General features: G+C 45.1%; 1 protein-coding gene across 1 annotated transcript in view; it reads right to left on the reverse strand.

Annotated features, from left to right (window-relative positions):
• Positions 1-20,455, reverse strand: part of plcd3b (phospholipase C, delta 3b) — a 118,914-nt gene that overhangs the window by 72,684 nt on the left and 25,775 nt on the right. Inside the window, exons 4-7 of the mRNA XM_067369479.1 lie at positions 2,140-2,269; positions 1,674-1,899; positions 1,280-1,481; positions 960-1,101 (exon numbers count right to left, since the gene is read on the reverse strand). Of these exons, the coding sequence (XP_067225580.1) occupies positions 960-1,101; positions 1,280-1,481; positions 1,674-1,899; positions 2,140-2,269 (700 nt within the window). The remainder of the gene's footprint in view (positions 1-959; positions 1,102-1,279; positions 1,482-1,673; positions 1,900-2,139; positions 2,270-20,455) is intronic.

Consider the following 20,455-nt stretch of genomic DNA (forward strand, 5'->3'; position numbering starts at 1 on the left):
AAAAGAATACAGAATATTCTTATCTTTTTTCTTAAGTTAGAAAATAAGAAGAAATTGGCAGTTAAGAAGCAGGCCCCAGATGTTGATAGTTGCATCAGAGAGTGGACTATTGTCCTCTGGAGGGGAAGATAAAACTGAGCTTCCCCCTTCTGGGTTGGTTGCTCATGCAAATCGGATTCAGAGTTGGTGGCCCGGCTTGCCCGGGCATTAGACACGAGTGGAACCCCCCACCTTTTTCTGAGCGCCCGCGGTTGGATTATTGGTTCCTGGGTGCTGCACGTGGTTCATAGACACGTCCAGTCCCTTTCTTCCCGGAAGCACACAAGGAGGTCCAGAAGTCGTGGAAGGAACCTTTCACTGACTGTATCTACTTTGCAGCCTTCTCCACTCTCACTACCTTCAATGGTGGAATGGAGATTTTCGAGGTGGAGTGTGCAATTGCAGTGCACTTGTGCCTGCAAAGTGCCGCCACCTGGAGGAATGGGTTATCGGAACATGCTCCTCCCGAACTTTGTTAATAAAACTTCATTTGTTTGAAAAAATTACACACACAATTACACTCAAATAGGTACCCATTTTTATCCAATAACCTACTAATTTGTCTAATCTAAAAGGTCTAGTGAACTGGAACAATACAAACTATCAAACAAACAAACAGAACTTGAGAAGCTACATATTTTTATTTTTTATCTATAATATTTTTAAGCATATACTACTAATAATAATTTTGATTATAATATTTTTACTCTATTATTTAAATTTAAATTGATCATGCTTTAAGGATGCTTAGATATTTTACAGGAAAACAAGCCAAAAATATACTGATTAAGAATTTTTTTTCACAGTTAATCACACAAGTCTTAAGGTAAAAATACAAACAAAATAACCTTTTGCATTATTTCCCACAATGAAAGCATCACCCAGTGAGCTGAAGATGAAGAGCAATTTCCTGTGCTCACCTTGAAAGCATATTCAGCAATGACCTTCACCACCTCAATAAATGGCACTTTGGATGTGAGGGTGTGCCCATGGTAAATAACTGGCTCCTTTTCCCCATCCCAGCAGTCAAGCTCCACACAGCGGCAGCCTTGTCTTAGAGCTCTGTGCCACAAACAAACATGAACACTTTTACAATATTTGCTTAAGAAAAAGCATTTGTGTCTGTGTTGGTGTGAAAGATTTCACTGAAAAGGTCATCTCGTCCAGTATAAGTGTAAATGTGAGCACATTATCTGTTAAAAGCACCAGTGCTGTCTTTTTATATATATGAGCATTTTACCTGATATAAGCTTGAACACTGCTCTCGCTGATGAGTTGATCTTTAGTTAGATAGGTGTTGTGTGAGGAGGAAATAAAGTAGTGATTGAGTGGGCGGCTCATGTCCTGGTACACTCTGCCATGCTCTGGTTTATACACATCATTCTCCTTAGACAGCATGTACATGGTGAAACCATTGGGTGTCATAAACTGGTTCTTCTGGGCTGCATAAGACAGAGCACAGATGCATCTCAATGCTCAGTATCACATGCCTGATAAACAGTGCAAATTGCAATAAAATAATACTGATTATTGTAAATTAAGGGATGTACAGTGTACTGTTTTTATCACTGAATATTTAGAGGGTTTCTACCAAGGATTGTGTGATAAAATCATAGAAATTAAAGTACAAATACCCCATTCATTGAGCTCATAGTTGAGAATAAGGCTCTGAGCATGCACAAGTGTGTGGTCCTCGCCCTGGGCTTTCAGGAATCCTCGCAAATCCACGGTGGAGAGGACACAACCATTAGCGGAGTACTGCTGAAACACTGCATCCAGCTCAGGCCGGCGTAGCAATTCACGGCAAAACAGCTCAATTTCCTCATGTTCAAGCCGCCCATCTCCTGATTTATCACACTTCTGATACACAAATTATATATATATATATATATATATAATCAAGCAAATTCATTTATTTTCATTTTTTACTAAATTTAAAACTAAATGGATTTTAAGAACATAAAATAACAGTTATTTCATGTTCTTAAAATTTATTTCATCTTTAGTGTTCATTATTGTCTCTGTTGCTTTTTTGTTCTGCAATTAAAGTGTAATTGCATCTTAAAGCAGGTCAAGTGCTGCTGATGAATAATGGCTGACCTTAAAGAGGTTGGCAGCATATTCGTCATTCAAGTCTATGTTGATCATCTTGAAAAGGATCTGGACCTCCTTATATGACATCTTGCCATCTTTGTTCATATCAGCTTGTTTCAGGTAGCCATGGATCCAAGTGAGAGCAGTCAAGGATATAAACAGGTTATAATTGGGTTATCAGTTTAATGCATTAAATTACAGTTCACTGTCTTAAAAATTCAAAAGTTTCCATACATTTATAAACTGAATGACGTCTCAATCAGCTCCTAGATCATGAATCAGTACATTGGCCCTGCGTTTCCACGCAAAAGTTGGCATTTATCAAAATGAGCGTGAGCGGTGGCTATACGATCAAATCTCACGTAAGGTCTCAGCTCGTGTGCGGACGTGTTTGAGTCAGCGGGAACTTGCGTGCAGCAGTAAATCTGGTGGAGAACTGTTATGAGAACATTTAGATTATTTTCCTGACCGACAATCGCTCACTAACCGATCAGACATGATTAAAATGTCAAATTAAATAAATAAATTAAATTCAGATTAGCTTTGGATGCGTAAATGGCAACATCAAAAGAACATTAGGATTCACACATCATACACCTGCAACGCAGAGAACAGAAAATATAGCCTACAAGGAATAGAAAAAAATAAGACTACACGAAATAACACTAAAATAATTAACAGATTAACAAAACAAAAGAGAAAAACTGTGCAGTACAGGCTACGCTCTTTTGACGTGTTGTATTCGTTTTCTTTATTTTATTAAAATATTTATCTTTATTTTATTAAATCCAATTGATCGTGCGGGCGCCTCACTCACACACGCAGACGCAACACATCAGTTCGAGCGTTGCTAACTTTACATTTCAGCCATTTATCAGCAAACTAAAATCAGTGGTGTATAAAGTACTCGAAAACCATACTTGAGTAAAAGTATAGATATCTTGCCAGAAAATGACTTTGGTAGAAGTTAAAGTTGCTGTTTAGAATGTTACTTGAGTAAAAGTTTTAAAGTATGTGATATTTTTTGTACTTAAGTATGAAAAGTATTTTTTTGATATTAAATGTACTTAAGTATTGAAAGTAAAAGTACAAGTAAATGTAAAATACAAAAGGAGCAAAAAAATATTAAAAATTGTTGTATACACAGTTTGAGCAGGAAGATTGTGTTCAGTTTTAACTCTCTTACATTTTGTTTCTTTAAATTGGCTAAAGGTTTATTGTCATTTTATACATAAAAAATACTAATATATTAATTATACATTGATGATTTGTTCATGTTAATTTATAGTGCATTAATAACTAATGCAAGAGACAACTTTAAAATGTAAATGATGAAATTAAAAATGAACAATACTTTTAACCTTATTTAATGTTACAAATGTACTCTTATTGTAAAATGTTACTATTTCATATAAATCCAAACAGTCATGCTTAAAAATTACCATCTTTACACACAAAGGCATAGCATGGGTCTATTATATGTGTACTTTCACACATTATTTGGCTCTATTTTAGAAAAATTGATGATTATCTAATCAAAATATTTGTTACAGTGCCGATAAAAACTGAAATTGAATAGGCTACATTTCTGATTTGTTAAGCTTCTGTCGCTGTATGAGAATACAGTTTAAATATGCAACTTCGCCGGATAATGAATGCATAACAGCGAACAAATAGTTATAAACTAATGCAAATGAATGGTAACAATCTTGACTTTAAACAGTTGGTGTTTTTTTTTTTTTTGTCACATTCTTTTAACCGCTTGAGGTTACTACTAATGTCAGCCTCGACGACAAACATACTGTTCTCCACTAATGCAGCATCTAGTCAACAAACTAATTACTTTATAGTGATATGAAAACATGTACTGTAGTGTACAAAAATGCTTTGGGAAAATGTATCGGAGTAAAAGTATATAAATTATTTAGGAAATGTAGTGGAGTAAAAGTAAAAGTTGACAGAAATATAAAAACTCAATTAAAGTACAGATTATCACAAAAAATACTTAAGTACTGTAACGAAGTATTATTACTTCGTTACATTACACGACTGACTAAAATGCAGACAAAGTTAACACTGCTCAGTTTAATGGTCCGAGTACATCTAGGAGTAGGCTATCTGTACCACTCGGAGCACACAACACCCAACCAAACACATTTTTGCGCATGTGAAGGATGATGTTTTACGTGGATATTGAAACAAGAGTGAAATAGAAAGCCTTAGTTTACATAACGAACTGTAGTTCAGCAAGCAATAAATGTTACATCGCGAATATGGAAACGTTTGGATTCTTCCCGAATGAAAGAGGTAGGCTGCTATGTCAGCCCAGTTCAGTTTTGCTTTAAATAAATTCATTTCTGCTTTATAATGAATGCAACTATAGCCTTATTGGTGTTTCAATATGTGTTTCATGCTGCCCCCCCATGGGTACTTCTGTTGTCCGGATGGTTCCACTCGTACGGAGCTTGGGGGCATGGCTACGCCTTCCCAACCCGTCCCGTTGGCTCATTCGGACAATCAGACTCGGCTACGCGATTCAGTTCGCCAGGTGTCCCCCCAGGTTCAGCAGCAATATGTTCACCTCGGTGACAGGTCCCAACGCCTCTGTCCTGCGGGCGGAGATTGCGGTTCTTTTGGCGAAGGACGCAATAGAGCCTGTCGAAGTCTGGGTTTTACAGCCCTTACTTCATAATACCCAAGAAAGGCGGGGGGTTACGACCGATCCTGGATCTGCGTGTCTTGAATCGGGCCCTTCACAAGCTCCCGTTCAAGATGCTCACGGTGAAACGCATTCTCACGTGCGTTCGCGCCCAGGATTGGTTTGCAGCCATCGACCTGAAGGACGCGTACTTTCATGTCTCGATCCTTCCTCGACACAGACCGTTCCTACGGTTTGCGTTCGAGGGGCGGCATATCAGTACAGGGTCCTACCCTTCGGGCTGTCCCTGTCTCCTTGCGTCTTGCAGAGGGGGCCCTTGCCCCGCTCAGGGAAGTGGGCATTCGCATCCTCAACTACCTCGATGACTGGCTCATTTTGGCCCAGTCGCGAGAGCAGTTGTGCGAACACAGGGACCTGGTGCTCAGGCACCTCAGCCAGTTGGGGCTTCGGGTCAACTGGGAAAAGAGGAAGCTCTGCCCCATGCAGAGCATCTCTTTTCTCGGTGTGGAGCTGGACTCGGTCAATATGACAGCACGTCTCACCAACGAGCGTGCACAGTCGGTGCTGAACTGCCTGAACTCGTTCTCGTGGAAAACAGCGGTCCCACTGATACAATTTCAGAGGCTCCTGGGGCATTTTGCATCCGCAGCCGCGGTCACGCCGCTCGGATTGCTTCATATGAGACCGCTTCAGCACTGGCTTCACGACCGAGTCCCGAGGTGGGCTTGGCACCGTGGCTCACTCCGTGTGGTCATCACACCGAGTTGACGCCGCACATTCAGCCCGTGGTCGGACCTTGCTTTTCCACGGGCCGGGGTGCCCCTAGTACAAGTGTCCAGGCATGTTGTTGTTACGACAGATGCCTCCACCACCGGCTGGGGTGCCATATGCAGTGGCCAGTCGGCGTCGGGATCCTGGACGGGACCCCATCGCCATTGGCATATCAACTGCCTCGAGTTGCTGGCAGTACTCCTTGCGCTGCTCCGGTTTCGACCGCTGCTGCAGGGCAAGCATGTACTGGTCCGGACGGACAACACATCGCCGGTAGCGTACATCAACCAGGGTGGTCTACGCTCCCGTCGCATGTCGCAACTCGCCCGCCATCTCCTCCTGTGGAGTCAGCGCCGACTCAGGTCGCTGCGCGCCTCCTACATCCCGGGGGCGAGCTCAATCGTGCGGCCGACGCACTCTCACGACAGCTCACGCTCCCGGGGGAATGGAGACTCCACCCCCAGGTGGTCCAGCTGATATGGAGCCGGTTCGGGGAAGCACAGGTGGACCTGTTCGCTTCTCGGGAATCCGCCCAATGCCAGTTGTTTTATTCGCTGACCGAGGGGACCCTCGGCATGGATGCACTGGCACACAGCTGGCCCCGGGGCCTACGCAAATATGCGTTTCCCCCAGTGAGCCTCCTTGCACAGACACTGTGCAAGGTCAGGGAGGACGAGGAGCAGGTCTTGCTAGTTGCGCCATACTGGCCCAACCGGACCTGGTTCCCGGAACTCATGCTCCTCGCGACAGCCCATCCCTGGCGCATCCCCCAGAGGAAGGACCTCCTCTCTCAGGGGCAGGGCACCATATGGCACCCGCGGCCCGATCTGTGGAACCTCCATGTGTGGTTCCTGGACGGGACGCGGCAGACTTGAGTGGCCTACCGTCCGCGGTAGTCGACACCATCACTTCGGCCAGAGCCCCCTCTACGAGACGCGCCTATGCCATGAAGTGGAGTCTGTTCGTTGAGTGGTGTTACTCCCGCCGGGAGGACCCCCGGAAATGCCCGGTCGGTGTTGTGCTTTCCTTCCTTCAAGAGGGTTTGGAACGGAGGCTGTCCCCTTCCACCCTGAAGGTCTATGTGGCCGCCATCGCAGCGCATCACGATGTGCTTGATGGCAAGTCACTAGGAAAGCACAACCTGCCGGGGGAGGGGCCCGCCATGTAAATCTCACAGGCCAATTCCCATTGGCTTGTTTTGTATCCTTGGAGGTGATTGGGCTCCCTAGCGAGACCCCATTACGTCAGTATCGACGTAACGTCTCCGTTCCCTCCTTCTGGGAACGGGGGTTACACTAGTAACCTAGACGTTTGTTGTCATTTTCTCCTTGCTCATATATTAATATTCATTATTCTGTATAATGAGTGTGTTCTATGTCTGTGCTTCATTGGTTGTTCTCTCCCCTCTTCCCCCCTCTACACTCCCACTTTTTCAGAGCTTTACACGCCCATTTTTACAGAGTTTTTCCAGCTCAGAGGTGTGAATGACCAGGCTAAAACAGGGGGGTTTCATGACCCTTTAATACTGTGTGTGGTTACCTAGATGATACACAACTGTTTTTTGTTTTGTGATGGTTGTTCATGAGTCCCTTGTTTGTTCTGAGCAGTTAAACTGAGCTCTGTTCTTCAGAAAAATCCTCCAGGTCTTACAGAAATTTTAGTTTTCAAGCATTTCTTGATTTTGAGATCCTTCTTTTCACAATGAGGATAACTGAGGGACTCAATTGTCCTCAGTGTGAAAAGACAGATCTCAAAATCATTCAGTCACTGCTGGAAAGGGTTCAAATATGCAAAAATGCTTGAAAACTGAAGAATCTGCAGGGCCTGGAGGATTTTTCTGAAGAACAGAGCTCAGTTTAAGTGCTTAGAACAAACAAGGGACTCATGAACTACCATCACAAAACAAATTAAAGCTGCAAGCAGCGATGAAAGTGCCCTCGCACCCGGGTTCACCGCCACCTGTTGGCCTTAGGAACAGTGATCAGCGGGCGACATGCATGTAAGCAAGTGAATACAGGAGAATTATGCCAAAGTCATTTCGAAATGCCACACTTACTGAATATTGCTATTTTGATGTCTTCAGGCCAGGACTTTTATCGAACATGTGAAGTTTGGAGCAGATTGGACATTGTATGCCTGAGTTACAACAACTTCCTGTTTCTTTAGTGCCGTTAATCGCATAAATTAACACTCAGCCAAGTGTTGCATGATTTAACGTGTTTCTAGCATGTTTGGTACTTCGTGGCATAATGAAATGTGAATTTGGTAGTGAATTACAGTGTAAAGCATGCCATTTCCTGTTGCCAGCAGGTGGCGCTATGGCTAACTGAATATTGTCATATAGATGTCTTTAGGCCAGGACTCTTATCACACATGTGAAGTTTGGAGCAGATCAGACATAGTATGCCTCAGCTACAACAGCTTCATCTTTCATGGCGAAACATCAGACTTTGTCGGTCTGCCATGGACACGCCCTTCAACGAAAACTCAAGATCTTTGCAATTTAACATCTCAAAGGCCTTAAGATTAGACTGGACGGGACCCCATCGCCATTGGCATATCAACTGCCTCGAGTTGCTGGCAGTACTCCTTGCGCTGCGCCGGTTTCGACCGCTGCTGCAGGGCAAGCATGTACTGGTCCGGACGGACAACACATCGCCGGTAGCGTACATCAACCAGGGTGGTCTACGCTCCCGTCGCATGTCGCAACTCGCCCGCCATCTCCTCCTGTGGAGTCAGCGCCGACTCAGGTCGCTGCGCGCCTCCTACATCCCGGGGGCGAGCTCAATCGTGCGGCCGACGCACTCTCACGACAGCTCACGCTCCCGGGGGAATGGAGACTCCACCCCCAGGTGGTCCAGCTGATATGGAGCCGGTTCGGGGAAGCACAGGTGGACCTGTTCGCTTCTCGGGAATCCGCCCAATGCCAGTTGTTTTATTCGCTGACCGAGGGGACCCTCGGCACGGATGCACTGGCACACAGCTGGCCCCGGGGCCTACGCAAATATGCGTTTCCCCCAGTGAGCCTCCTTGCACAGACACTGTGCAAGGTCAGGGAGGACGAGGAGCAGGTCTTGCTAGTTGCGCCATACTGGCCCAACCGGACCTGGTTCCCGGAACTCATGCTCCTCGCGACAGCCCATCCCTGGCGCATCCCCCAGAGGAAGGACCTCCTCTCTCAGGGGCAGGGCACCATATGGCACCCGCGGCCCGATCTGTGGAACCTCCATGTGTGGTTCATGGACGGGACGCGGCAGACTTGAGTGGCCTACCGTCCGCGGTAGTCGACACCATCACTTCGGCCAGAGCCCCCTCTACGAGGCGCGCCTATGCCATGAAGTGGAGTCTGTTCGTTGAGTGGTGTTACTCCCGCCAGGAGGACCCCCGGAAATGCCCGGTCGGTGTTGTGCTTTCCTTCCTTCAAGAGGGTTTGGAACGGAGGCTGTCCCCTTCCACCCTGAAGGTCTATGTGGCCGCCATCGCAGCGCATCACGATGTGCTTGATGGCAAGTCACTAGGAAAGCACAACCTGCCGGGGGAGGGGCCCGCCATGTAAATCTCACAGGCCAATTCCCATTGGCTTGTTTTGTATCCTTGGAGGTGATTGGGCTCCCTAGCGAGACCCCATTACGTCAGTATCGACGTAACGTCTCCGTTCCCTCCTTCTGGGAACGGGGGTTACACTAGTAACCTAGACGTTTGTTGTCATTTTCTCCTTGCTCATATATTAATATTCATTATTCTGTATAATGAGTGTGTTCTATGTCTGTGCTTCATTGGTTGTTCTCTCCCCTCTTCCCCCCCTCTACACTCCCACTTTTTCAGAGCTTTACACGCCCATTTTTACAGAGATTTTCCAGCTCAGAGGTGTGAATGACCAGGCTAAAACAGGGGGGTTTCATGACCCTTTAATACTGTGTGTGGTTACCTAGATGATACACAACTGTTTTTTGTTTTGTGATGGTTGTTCATGAGTCCCTTGTTTGTTCTGAGCAGTTAAACTGAGCTCTGTTCTTCAGAAAAATCCTCCAGGTCTTACAGAAATTTTAGTTTTCAAGCATTTCTTGATTTTGAGATCCTTCTTTTCACAATGAGGATAACTGAGGGACTCAATTGTCCTCAGTGTGAAAAGACAGATCTCAAAATCATTCAGTCACTGCTGGAAAGGGTTCAAATATGCAAAAATGCTTGAAAACTGAAGAATCTGCAGGGCCTGGAGGATTTTTCTGAAGAACAGAGCTCAGTTTAAGTGCTTAGAACAAACAAGGGACTCATGAACTACCATCACAAAACAAATTAAAGCTGCAAGCAGCGATGAAAGTGCCCTCGCACCCGGGTTCACCGCCACCTGTTGGCCTTAGGAACAGTGATCAGTGGGCGACATGCATGTAAGCAAGTGAATACAGGAGAATTATGCCAAAGTCATTTCGAAATGCCACACTTACTGAATATTGCTATTTTGATGTCTTCAGGCCAGGACTTTTATCGAACATGTGAAGTTTGGAGCAGATTGGACATTGTATGCCTGAGTTACAACAACTTCCTGTTTCTTTAGTGCCGTTAATCGCATAAATTAACACTCAGCCAAGTGTTGCATGATTTAACGTGTTTCTAGCATGTTTGGTACTTCGTGGCATAATGAAATGTGAATTTGGTAGTGAATTACAGTGTAAAGCATGCCATTTCCTGTTGCCAGCAGGTGGCGCTATGGCTAACTGAATATTGTCATATAGATGTCTTTAGGCCAGGACTCTTATCACACATGTGAAGTTTGGAGCAGATCAGACATAGTATGCCTCAGCTACAACAGCTTCATCTTTCATGGCGAAACATCAGACTTTGTCGGTCTGCCATGGACACGCCCTTCAACGAAAACTCAAGATCTTTGCAATTTAACATCTCAAAGGCCTTAAGATTAGACTGGCCATATTATGATGTTGATCTGGTTTAATCTCTATGAGGAGTTAATCCCAGTGTAAAACATGTCATTTGCTGTTGCCCCCAGGTGGCGCTATGACTGTAACTGAATATTGTCATATAGATGTCTTCAGGTCAGGACTCTAATAAAACATGTGAAGTTTGGGGCAGATCAGACATTGTATGCCCGAGTTACAACAACTTCCTGTTTCATGGCGAAACATCGAACTTTGCCAGGCCACCATGGACACGCCTTTCAGCGAAAACTCTAGATCTTCGCAATTTAACATCTCAAAGGCCTTTAGATTAGACTGACCAAATATGATGTTGATCTGATTTAAGCTCTAGGAGGAGTTCGTTAAAGTACAACATGTGGAAATGGCAAAAACTGCCAAAGTTTTGTAGAGAAAATTCAAAATATCTCACTTCCTGTTGGGTTTACAAACTTTGCACCCAAGGGCTTTTTTGTAGGTATTGGGCTGTAACATCTGTCTACCGAATTTCATAACTGTACGTGAAATGTAGCACGAAGGGCACTTAATTGAAATTTTGTAGGTGGCGCTGTCGAGCCATTTTGTCACACCTAATTCTGAAACCCATATCAGATGTAAATTTTCACCACTTCTGACGCGTGTGCAAAGTTTCATGAGTTTTTGAGAACGTTTAGGCCCTCAAAAATGCAATTCATTTTGGAGAAGAAGAATAATTGGCTGAGCAATTCCAATAGGGTCCTCACACCATCGGTGCTCGGGCCCTAAAAAACAGTCGTGGATCATCCAGGTAACCACACACAGTATTGAGAACCATTGGTTCACATACCAAAGGCTATTTTAATAAATCCAGCTATTGTTTTGTCTTGTGAACTAAATGTAAACATCTTTTATGTAAAATATCTTACTTAGGACAGTACTAAATAAAAAAAAATAACATGCATTTTGTATGATCTCTCTTATTTTATTAAAATTATTCACATTTTCACAAATTCTGCAAGTGGTTCACATATTTTTTCTTGCCACTGTATAGCTACTTATTTTTCATTCTTGTTCTGTTATGAATAAATTTAAAGGATTTTCTGTGGAGTGAGGTACTAAAATAACCAAGTTTATATATATAATTATTATTTAAATTAATTTTATTGTTTAAATTAGGAGGTTGAGGAGTGTTTTTAGAGTGAGATACATTTATTTTTCATGTAATTACTTCCCCTTCATGGCGGGGTTACGTTTCTCTGTGTCGTAAACTATAGATAAAAAATAAAATTTGGGGCGTGATATTTAAATGACGACAGTTTTCAGCCACCACATTTATCAACACCTGTTTATTCATGCAAACAAACTGGCCACATATGAAAGTTTAATGAATCACACGTGAGCGTTGTTGCACAAAGCATAATTATCCCGGAAGATCAGGGACTTGGGGACACTGTAGTCGCCCTCCCATTCCTATACATTCTAGGAGCCCACTGGGGCCTAGAGCACATATAGGAAATAGAAAAAAAATGTTAGCACCCGGATTTGGTCAGGGCCATAGACGAGTGCTCATAAGCTGGTCACATTGCTGAGGTTATGCAGAGAGAACCTGCGTTTGCAAGGCAGGGACGTCTAGGTTATAAAACCTGACAAACGTGGACGCCTCACAGATTTCCGTGATGGACACGCCAGTGGACCATGCCAAAGAAGAGGCACTCGTGGAGTGCGCTCTAACATCTAAAGGGCACTGCAAGCCCAAGGAGGAGAAAGTAAGCGCTATAGCTTCGACTATCCATCTGGATAACCTGGGTTTTGTGACCAGAAGACCTTTCGTGCGGCCACCGAAACAGACAAAGAGTTGTTCTGACTGACGAAAATAGGCGGAACGATCGAAGTAGGTCCTCGGGGCCCTGACTGGACACAAGCAAATCACCCACTCGCTTTACCGAAGCTAAGGCTAGCAATAAGGCGGTTTTTAGTGCTAGAGGACGTCTGGAGTCTGGAGTGGTTCAAAGGGAGGGCCCTAAGGGCCTCTGAAAACCAAAGACAGGTCCCAGGTAGGAACCATGCGGGGGTGGGGAGGGTTCAATCTCCTAGACCCTTTTAGAAAATGAATAACAATGTTGTTTCTCCCTATCAACTGCCCTTCTACGGGAGCGTTGGAGGCCACTATAGCTACGATATAGACTTTAAGGGTAGAGGGAGTACGACCCCTAATCATTAACCCTCTGGAGTCTGAGGCTGATTTGGGGCCTGGAGAAGTTTTGACATGCCCTGACATTTGTGCTTTTTTCAGTTGTTCATAAACATATTAACATACAGTGTCATTACACTGTATTCAGCACAAACTAGGCTACAATAATATGTGAGGAACATGTATGTACATGTTTGTGTTTTATGCGTGGTTATTGAAAAAACAAAAAACTTAAGTCACTGAAATAAGGCCAAAAAAGTATAGTAAATCTGTGTTTACAATACTTTAGGGTATTGGAGGTTGTAGACTAGAGTTTTTGCTTCAAAATTATGTAAAAATTATGCTGCCTATTCCTTCATATAAAACAATACATTGATTTAGTTTTTGTAAGACACTTTTTGCCAAGAAACACAGTATGCGAGGAGGCGTGAATCACCACTGAAAATGGGCCATTCTCACCTGAGAAGACAAAAGAATTGGATAGTAATGAGCTGAAATGACTTGCATATTAATGAGGCATTTCAGTCAGGTAGGCTGTGAAAAAAACCTTCTGTGATGTCTCAAGCTCATCATGATATATGAAACATACAGACAAATATTATTACAATATAAAGTAATGGTTTTATATTATACTTTAAAATATAATGTATTTCTGTGATGCAAAGAGTCTGAATATAGGCTTTTAGTTTAAAAGCATGCACATTTGGAGAAATATTGGATTCTCATATGTTTATGCCAATTTTCTATACAGAGGAGTTATTTTTATTTAATATTCACTGTAATTACTATGAGCGCTGGTGTTTTCAATTCATCCGTGAAGTTCTCTCTGCGCATTTTTAGTCCACAAATGCATCTAAAAGAAGAAGAGGCTATTCCATGAATGGTGTTTCCAATTCATACTGCAGCCGGAGGGCACTAAAGAAACAAAAACTCATCTAAACTTCATCTATAGAAGAAAAGAAAACAGGAACTAACTGCATGTCTTCTAGAGCTCGCTAACCATGACTTTTACATCCAGATAAACACTTTTCAAGACAATAAATACACGATTGTGATGGGTGACTGAGGCTAGAATCGAACTCTGGTCTTCTAGTCAACTGAACTGCCTCTTTACCACTGAGCTATGGTAGATGACAAATAACAGATGGACCCAAGGGCAGAAGAATAACATGTAGGCTTAGATGACTGAACAAAAAGTGGTTTACTTAGGAGTCCAAGTACAATAGTACAACAAAAGGGAAGCCGTGCTTCCACAGAAAAATATAAAAAACAAAAGATGAGTAAAGGCAAATCAAAAACTCAATAGACTTAGCTTTCATGGCAAGGATAACACAGGAATAGTAGGCTCAAGACTGAACACAACTGAAAGAAAAAGGCATGCTTAAATAGGCAAACACAAACAAGATAATGACCCACAGGTGGGAAAAATCAAGTCCTAATGAGTAGCAGTACAATGTGTTCTATTGAAGCTGGGGCCACCAAGTGGTTGGGAGAGTCATTACACGGCATTAGGTGTCAGTGCCAGCTAGTGGTTGGGAGGGTCATTACAAGTCAGCACCAACTAGAGGTTGGGAGAGTCATGACAAGCTGGAGCCTTACAGGAGCCCCTCCTCCAGGAACGGCTCCTGACGTTCCACTAGCCGTGTTGTTGTCCACGGCGTTGGAACTCCCTGATGAGATCTGGGTCTAGAATATCTCGAGCTGGCACCCAAGACCGCTCCTCTGGGCCATAACCCTCCCAATCCACAAGATACTGGGTTCTCCCACGGACCTGGCGAGAGTCCAGCAGTCTGCGCACGGTGTAGGCTGGCTGACCGCCAACGATGCAAGGAACTGGAGGGGGTTTCCTGGCTGGGGATAAAGGAGAATAGAAAACAGGTTTTAAACGGGAGATGTGAAAGGTGGGATGAATGCGCATGGACCTTGGTAGAAGTAGTCGGTAGGACACTGGATTAATCCTCTTGAGGACTTTGAAGGGCCCGATGAAGCGAGGTGCTAGTTTCCGTGACTCAACGTGCAGAGGAAGATCCCTAGTTGACAGTCACACTCTCTGCCCTGGTCTAAGTGATGGTCCAATTCTACGGTGCCTGTTTGCATGTCTCTGCTGTTGTTGAGTGGCTCTTAATAGGGCTGATCGTGCTCTCCGCCACGCCCGGCGACACCTCTGGACAAGTTGAGCAGCAGCTGGTACACGGACCTCGGGATCCTGTTCAGGGAACAGAGGGGGAGGAAAACCAAACTGGCATTCAAAAGGGGACATACCTAAAGAAGAGTGGTGTAAGGTGTTGTGTGCAAATTCAGCCCAGATCAACTGAGAGCTCCAAGCAGTCTGATTGTTAGAGACCAGGCATCTGAGAGTCTTTTCAATCTCCTGGTTGACTCTCTCCGTCTGTCCATTTGATTGGGGGTGAAATCCAGAGGACAGGCTAATGGAAGCCCCAATTAGGCATCCAAAAGACTTCCAGAACTGGGAGGTGAACTGTGACCCCCGGTCAGACACCATATCTTGGGGAAAGCCATGAATTCTGAAGACATGTTGCATCAACAAGTCCGCGGTCTGACCTGCTGTGGGAATCTTGGGTAAAGGTATAAGATGACAAGCTTTAGAAAATCGGTCTACCACCACCAGAATTACAGTGTTACCTTGGGATCTTGGTAGACCCGTTACAAAGTCCAATGATATGTGGGACCAGGGGCGTGTAGGGATGGGTAGTGAGTGCAGTAGACCGTGAGGGTGGGTTCTGGGTTCCTTGTTCTGGGCACACACAGCACAGGCAGCAACAAAAGCCCGAACGTCTCGTTGCATGTTGGGCCACCAAAACCTTCTCTGGATGAGTTTCAAGGTTCTCATGCTCCCAGGATGGCCCGAAGAAAGGGAACCATGGCCCCACTGTAACACATCAGAACGCATAGAGTTAGGCACAAAAAGGCGACCCGGAGGGCCGTTACCTGGGTCAGGGTGTTGCTGTTGGGCTCTCTTCACTGCTGTTTCGATTCCCCACTGGATTGATGCCACCACTCTGGAGCTGGGTAGTATTGGTTCGGGTTTTCCCTCCACTTCTGGTGGATCAAACTGCCTTGAGAGGGCGTCAGGCTTTGAGTTCTTAGAACCTGGACGGTATGACAGGGTAAAGTCAAAGCGATTAAAGAAGAGGGCCCAACGAGCCTGACGTGAGTTCAATCTCTTGGCCTCACGGATGTAGGTGAGGTTCCTGTGGTCTGTCCATATAAGGAATGGGTGTTTGGCACCCTCCAGCCATTGTCTCCACTCCTCAAGTGCCAACTTCACTGCCAACAGCTCCCGGTTACCAATGTCATAATTCTTTTCAGCTGGGGAAAGTCGACGTGAGAAGTAAGCACAAGGATGAAGTTTGTGGTCACTTCTTGCTCTCTGCGACAAGACTGCTCCTACCCCAACATCCGAAGCATCCACCTCGACTACAAAAGGCAACTCGGGATCTGGGAGAGTCAGAATGGGTGCAGAAGTGAAGAGCTGCTTGAGTCGGTCGAATGCATGATTAGCCCTCTCAGTCCACTTAAATGGGCTTGATGCCTTCTTGGTAAGAGCGGTCAGGGGTTCTGCTATAGCACTGAAGTTCCTGATAAACCTCCTATAAAAGTTGGCAAATCCCAGAAAGCGTTGAACCTCTTTGACAGAGCATGGTTGGGGCCAATTTAGAACCGCCTGAATCTTACTGGGATCCATCTGTACGCTGCCACTAGAGACAATGAATCCAAAAAAAGAGACAGTGGGGACATGAAATTCACTCTTCAAGTTTGACAAAGAGTCCATTTCTCAGCAGCTGAGATAAGACGATTCGGACATGTTGAACATGCTCCTGATAGCAACGAGAGAAGATGAGAATATCATCAAGATATACATATACAAACTTGTCTAGCATATCTCGTAGCACATCATTAATAAGTGCCTGAAAAACGGCTGGAGCATTGACTAGCCCAAAGGGCATTACCTGATACTCATAGTGTCCTTTAGGAGTGTTAAAAGCAGTCTTCCACTCATCTCCTTCTCGTATCCTAACAAGGTGGTAGGCGTTCCGAAGGTCTAATTTTGTGAAAATGGTTGCGCCTTGAAGGAGTTCGAAGGCCGTGGTCATTAGAGGCAGTGGATAGCGGTTCTTTACCGTGATGCGATTAAGGCCCCGGTAGTCAATACACGGCCGAAGACCACCATCCTTCTTCCCCACAAAGAAGAAGCCAGCCCCTGCCGGTGATGTAGATGGACGGATGAACCCACTGTTAAGAGCATCATTGATATATTCCTCCATGGCAGCTCTTTCTGGTGCAGAGAGGGAATAAAGTCTCCCTCGAGGAGGGCAGGTACCCGGTAGAAGATAAATTGCACAGTCGTAAGGTCTGTGGGGTGGCAGAGAGGCTGCGCGGGTCTTGCTAAAAACTTCACAGAGGTCTGCATATTCTGAGGGGACTCGAGACAGCTCAGGAGGAAGCACTGGGACTCCAGAGGATACAGGTTTTAGCTCTGGGATAGTTAGCACCTCTGTGGAATGGGCTGGTGGCTTGAGAGGAATGGGCAGCAGCTTGGAAGTGGTTGGTCGTGAGTCAGGAGATGTTGCCAGTAACTCGGAAAAACAACAGAGAGAGAGAGACCTGAAACACCACAATTAGTACCCCAACCAATCACTACCCTAGCTGTCCAATCTATACGTGGATTGTGAAGAGATAACCCTGGGAAACCAAGAATTAAAGGGAACTCTGGTGAATGGATCAAGAAAAACTGTATCTTCTCCTTATGACAACCAATTTGGAGATGGATAGGTGTAGTGCACTGTCTTACCTGACCAGAGCCCAGGGGTCTCCCATCCAATGCAGTTATGGTCAGGGGATCTTGAAGAGAGATGGGCTGAATTCTCAGGTGTCTGGCCAAAGTAAAGTCCATAAAATTTCCAGCAGCCCCTGAATCAATGAAGGCCAGAAGCTTGTGATGTTGGTTACCCCAATCCAGAGATACATTGAGTGAAACCCTAGAAGCTGCAGGCTGGGGGAAGGTGATTACTCTCGTCCCAGCCCCCCTCTTCTTGGACGAGAGTTGTCTTTTCCCATCAACTCTGGACAGTTGGATTTAAAGTGGTCTGGCTTTCCACAGTACAAGCAGCATTTCTCCCTCATGCGTCGTTCCCTCTCGGCTTGTGACAGTCTGGCCCTTCCCAACTGCATGGGTTCCTCGAAATTCATGGGAAGTGGAGGTGAATCCAAGGCACTGCTAGAAGCTTGGGTCTCAGGCAGTCGGACCGCCCCACGGTGTTCCCGTCTGCGGTCTCGAATGCGGTTGTCCACCCTGATGGCAATGTCAATAAGGGACTCTAGGTCAGGAGCCGGATCTCGGAAGGCCAGTTCATCTTTGAGCAAGGGGACAGGGCACGGTGAAAGGTTGCTCTCAGGGCTCGTTGGTCCCAACCGCTCTCTGAGGCTAAAGTGCGGAACTCAATTGCAAACTCTGCCACACTCCTTGTCCCTTGAGAAATCTGAAGCAGCCTGTGGTCAACTTCTCCCCCACTGGAAGGGTGATGAAAGACCCTCCTCATCTCTGCAACAAATAGGTCACAACTGTCCGTCAGTGGGGAGTGTTGTTCCCACAAAGCCGTAGCCCAGTCCAGCGCTTTTCCAGTGAGCAGAGTGATGATGTATGCAACCTTGCTGTTCTCTGTTGGGAAGCTGTTAGGTTGTAATACAAATGCCAAAGTACACTGAGTGATAAAGCCTCGACATCTCTCAGGATTCCCATCATACCTCTCTGGTGCAGACAGTCTTGGCTCAGGTAGAAGCCCAGAAAATGGAGGTGTGGACCTTTCAGCTGGAACAGATGGAGTGGGTAAAATTGGAGAGGCTTGAGACATAGTCTGCTCACTTAAGCGTTGTAGGATTTCAGTCAAGATCTGCTCATGTCTGTGAATGGTGGAAGCTTGGCCAGACAGAGCGGCTAGGATACGATCAATATTGGAGGCAGGTGTGGCATCTTCTGCTGGGTCCACATCCATGGTTCAGTCTTGCTGTGATGGGTGACTGAGGCTGGAATCGAACTCTGGTCTTCTAGTCAACTGAACTGCCTCTTTACCACTGAGCTATGGTAGATGACGAATAACAGATGGACCCAAGGGCAGAAGAATAACATGTAGGCTTAGATGACTGAACAAAAAGTGGTTTACTTAGGAGTCCAAGTACAATAGTACAACAAAAGGGAAGCCGTGCTTCCACAGAAAAATATAAAAAACAAAAGATGAGTAAAGGCAAATCAAAAACTCAATAGACTTAGCTTTCATGGCAAGGATAACACAGGAATAGTAGGCTCAAGACTGAACACAACTGAAAGAAAAAGGCATGCTTAAATAGGCAAACACAAACAAGATAATGACCCACAGGTGGGAAAAATCAAGTCCTAATGAGTAGCAGTACAATGTGTTCTACTGAAGATGGGGCCACCAAGTGGTTGGGAGAGTCATTACACGGCATTAGGTGTCAGTGCCAGCTAGTGGTTGGGAGGGTCATTACAAGTCAGCACCAACTAGAGGTTGGGAGAGTCATGACAAGCTGGAGCCTTACAACGATTGAGATGATGAATGCATGTATTGCCTCTGAATTTGCGTCTGAATAGCGCTGGCTCTGTGGGCATGGCCGCATTAGCAGATAATGAGCTGAATCACGGACTTCTGACATGGCTCTCTTTTCATACAGATTACATAAACACAGAAGGTTTGTTTTCGATTTGACTTACATGATTTAAAACCTGACATCTTAACGTTTTTTTAGACATAAGTCTAATTTTTCTGTGATTAGTATTCACTAAGTTACAGTTAATTTTCTGAGAGCTATCAGATTGGACTTCGTTCAGAGGGAGAGGAGAAATCATGCATCATGTTAGTTTTCTTTATTTTACAAAAAGCACAACATTTTGTTTTTACTCTGAGTGTATACAAATAAAAGAAGATATTCTATAGTTTCAATCGATATATTACTTATGTCTCTATTACAAAAAATGACGGAGTATTTTAAGTTTTTTTTGCTGCAATGTGAAAAAAAACCTGCAAAACGCGCCGGCGTGTTTTCAGACCTCAGAGTGTTAAGTCCTGAAGGAAAGAGAATATCAGAGATATGTCACAAGTAAATGGGTCTTCGCCCCGGGCTGTACACCATGCAGCAAAGACTGACCATTTTAGGGAATAGAGACGTCTCATTGATGGAGCTCTGGCTTGTGAGATAGTATTCAGGACATCTTCAGGGAGATTTGAAGGCTCCCGTCTAGAAGCCATACATGGAGATCCCACACCTCGGGTTTGGGGTGCCAAATTGTCCCTCCCACTTGGGAGAGGATGTCTCGTCTCAGGGGGATCGGCCATGGCTCCAAGGATGATAGCTGAGACAGGTCAGAGAACCATGGTTTGCTCCTCCATAGAGGAGCCACCAGGAGGACCCTGTGGGCACCTTCCCTGATTTGTCTGATAACCTGGGGGATCAGAGCGACCAGGGGAAAATCGTACAGGAGGAGGCTGGGCCAGTCGTGGGCAAACGCATCTTTGGTCTTTGAAAAGTAAATTGGGCAACGAAAGTTGACTTCTAAGGCAAAGAGGTCGACCTCTGCTCTCCCGAAGACATCCCAAATTTTCTGAACCACGAGGGGGTGGAGCGACCATTCCTCAGAGGGAAGGTTGCTCCGGGACAACATGTCCGCCCCTTTGTTCAGCATGCCCTGAACATGTGCTGCTCTGAGTGAGAGCAGCTTGTGTTGGGCCCACTCTATGATGATTTTCACCAGAGTAAAAAGTGGCTTGGACAAGAGCC

Source organism: Chanodichthys erythropterus, chromosome 19 (assembly GCF_024489055.1).
Source record: "Chanodichthys erythropterus isolate Z2021 chromosome 19, ASM2448905v1, whole genome shotgun sequence".
Taxonomy (NCBI): Eukaryota; Metazoa; Chordata; class Actinopteri; order Cypriniformes; family Xenocyprididae; genus Chanodichthys; species Chanodichthys erythropterus.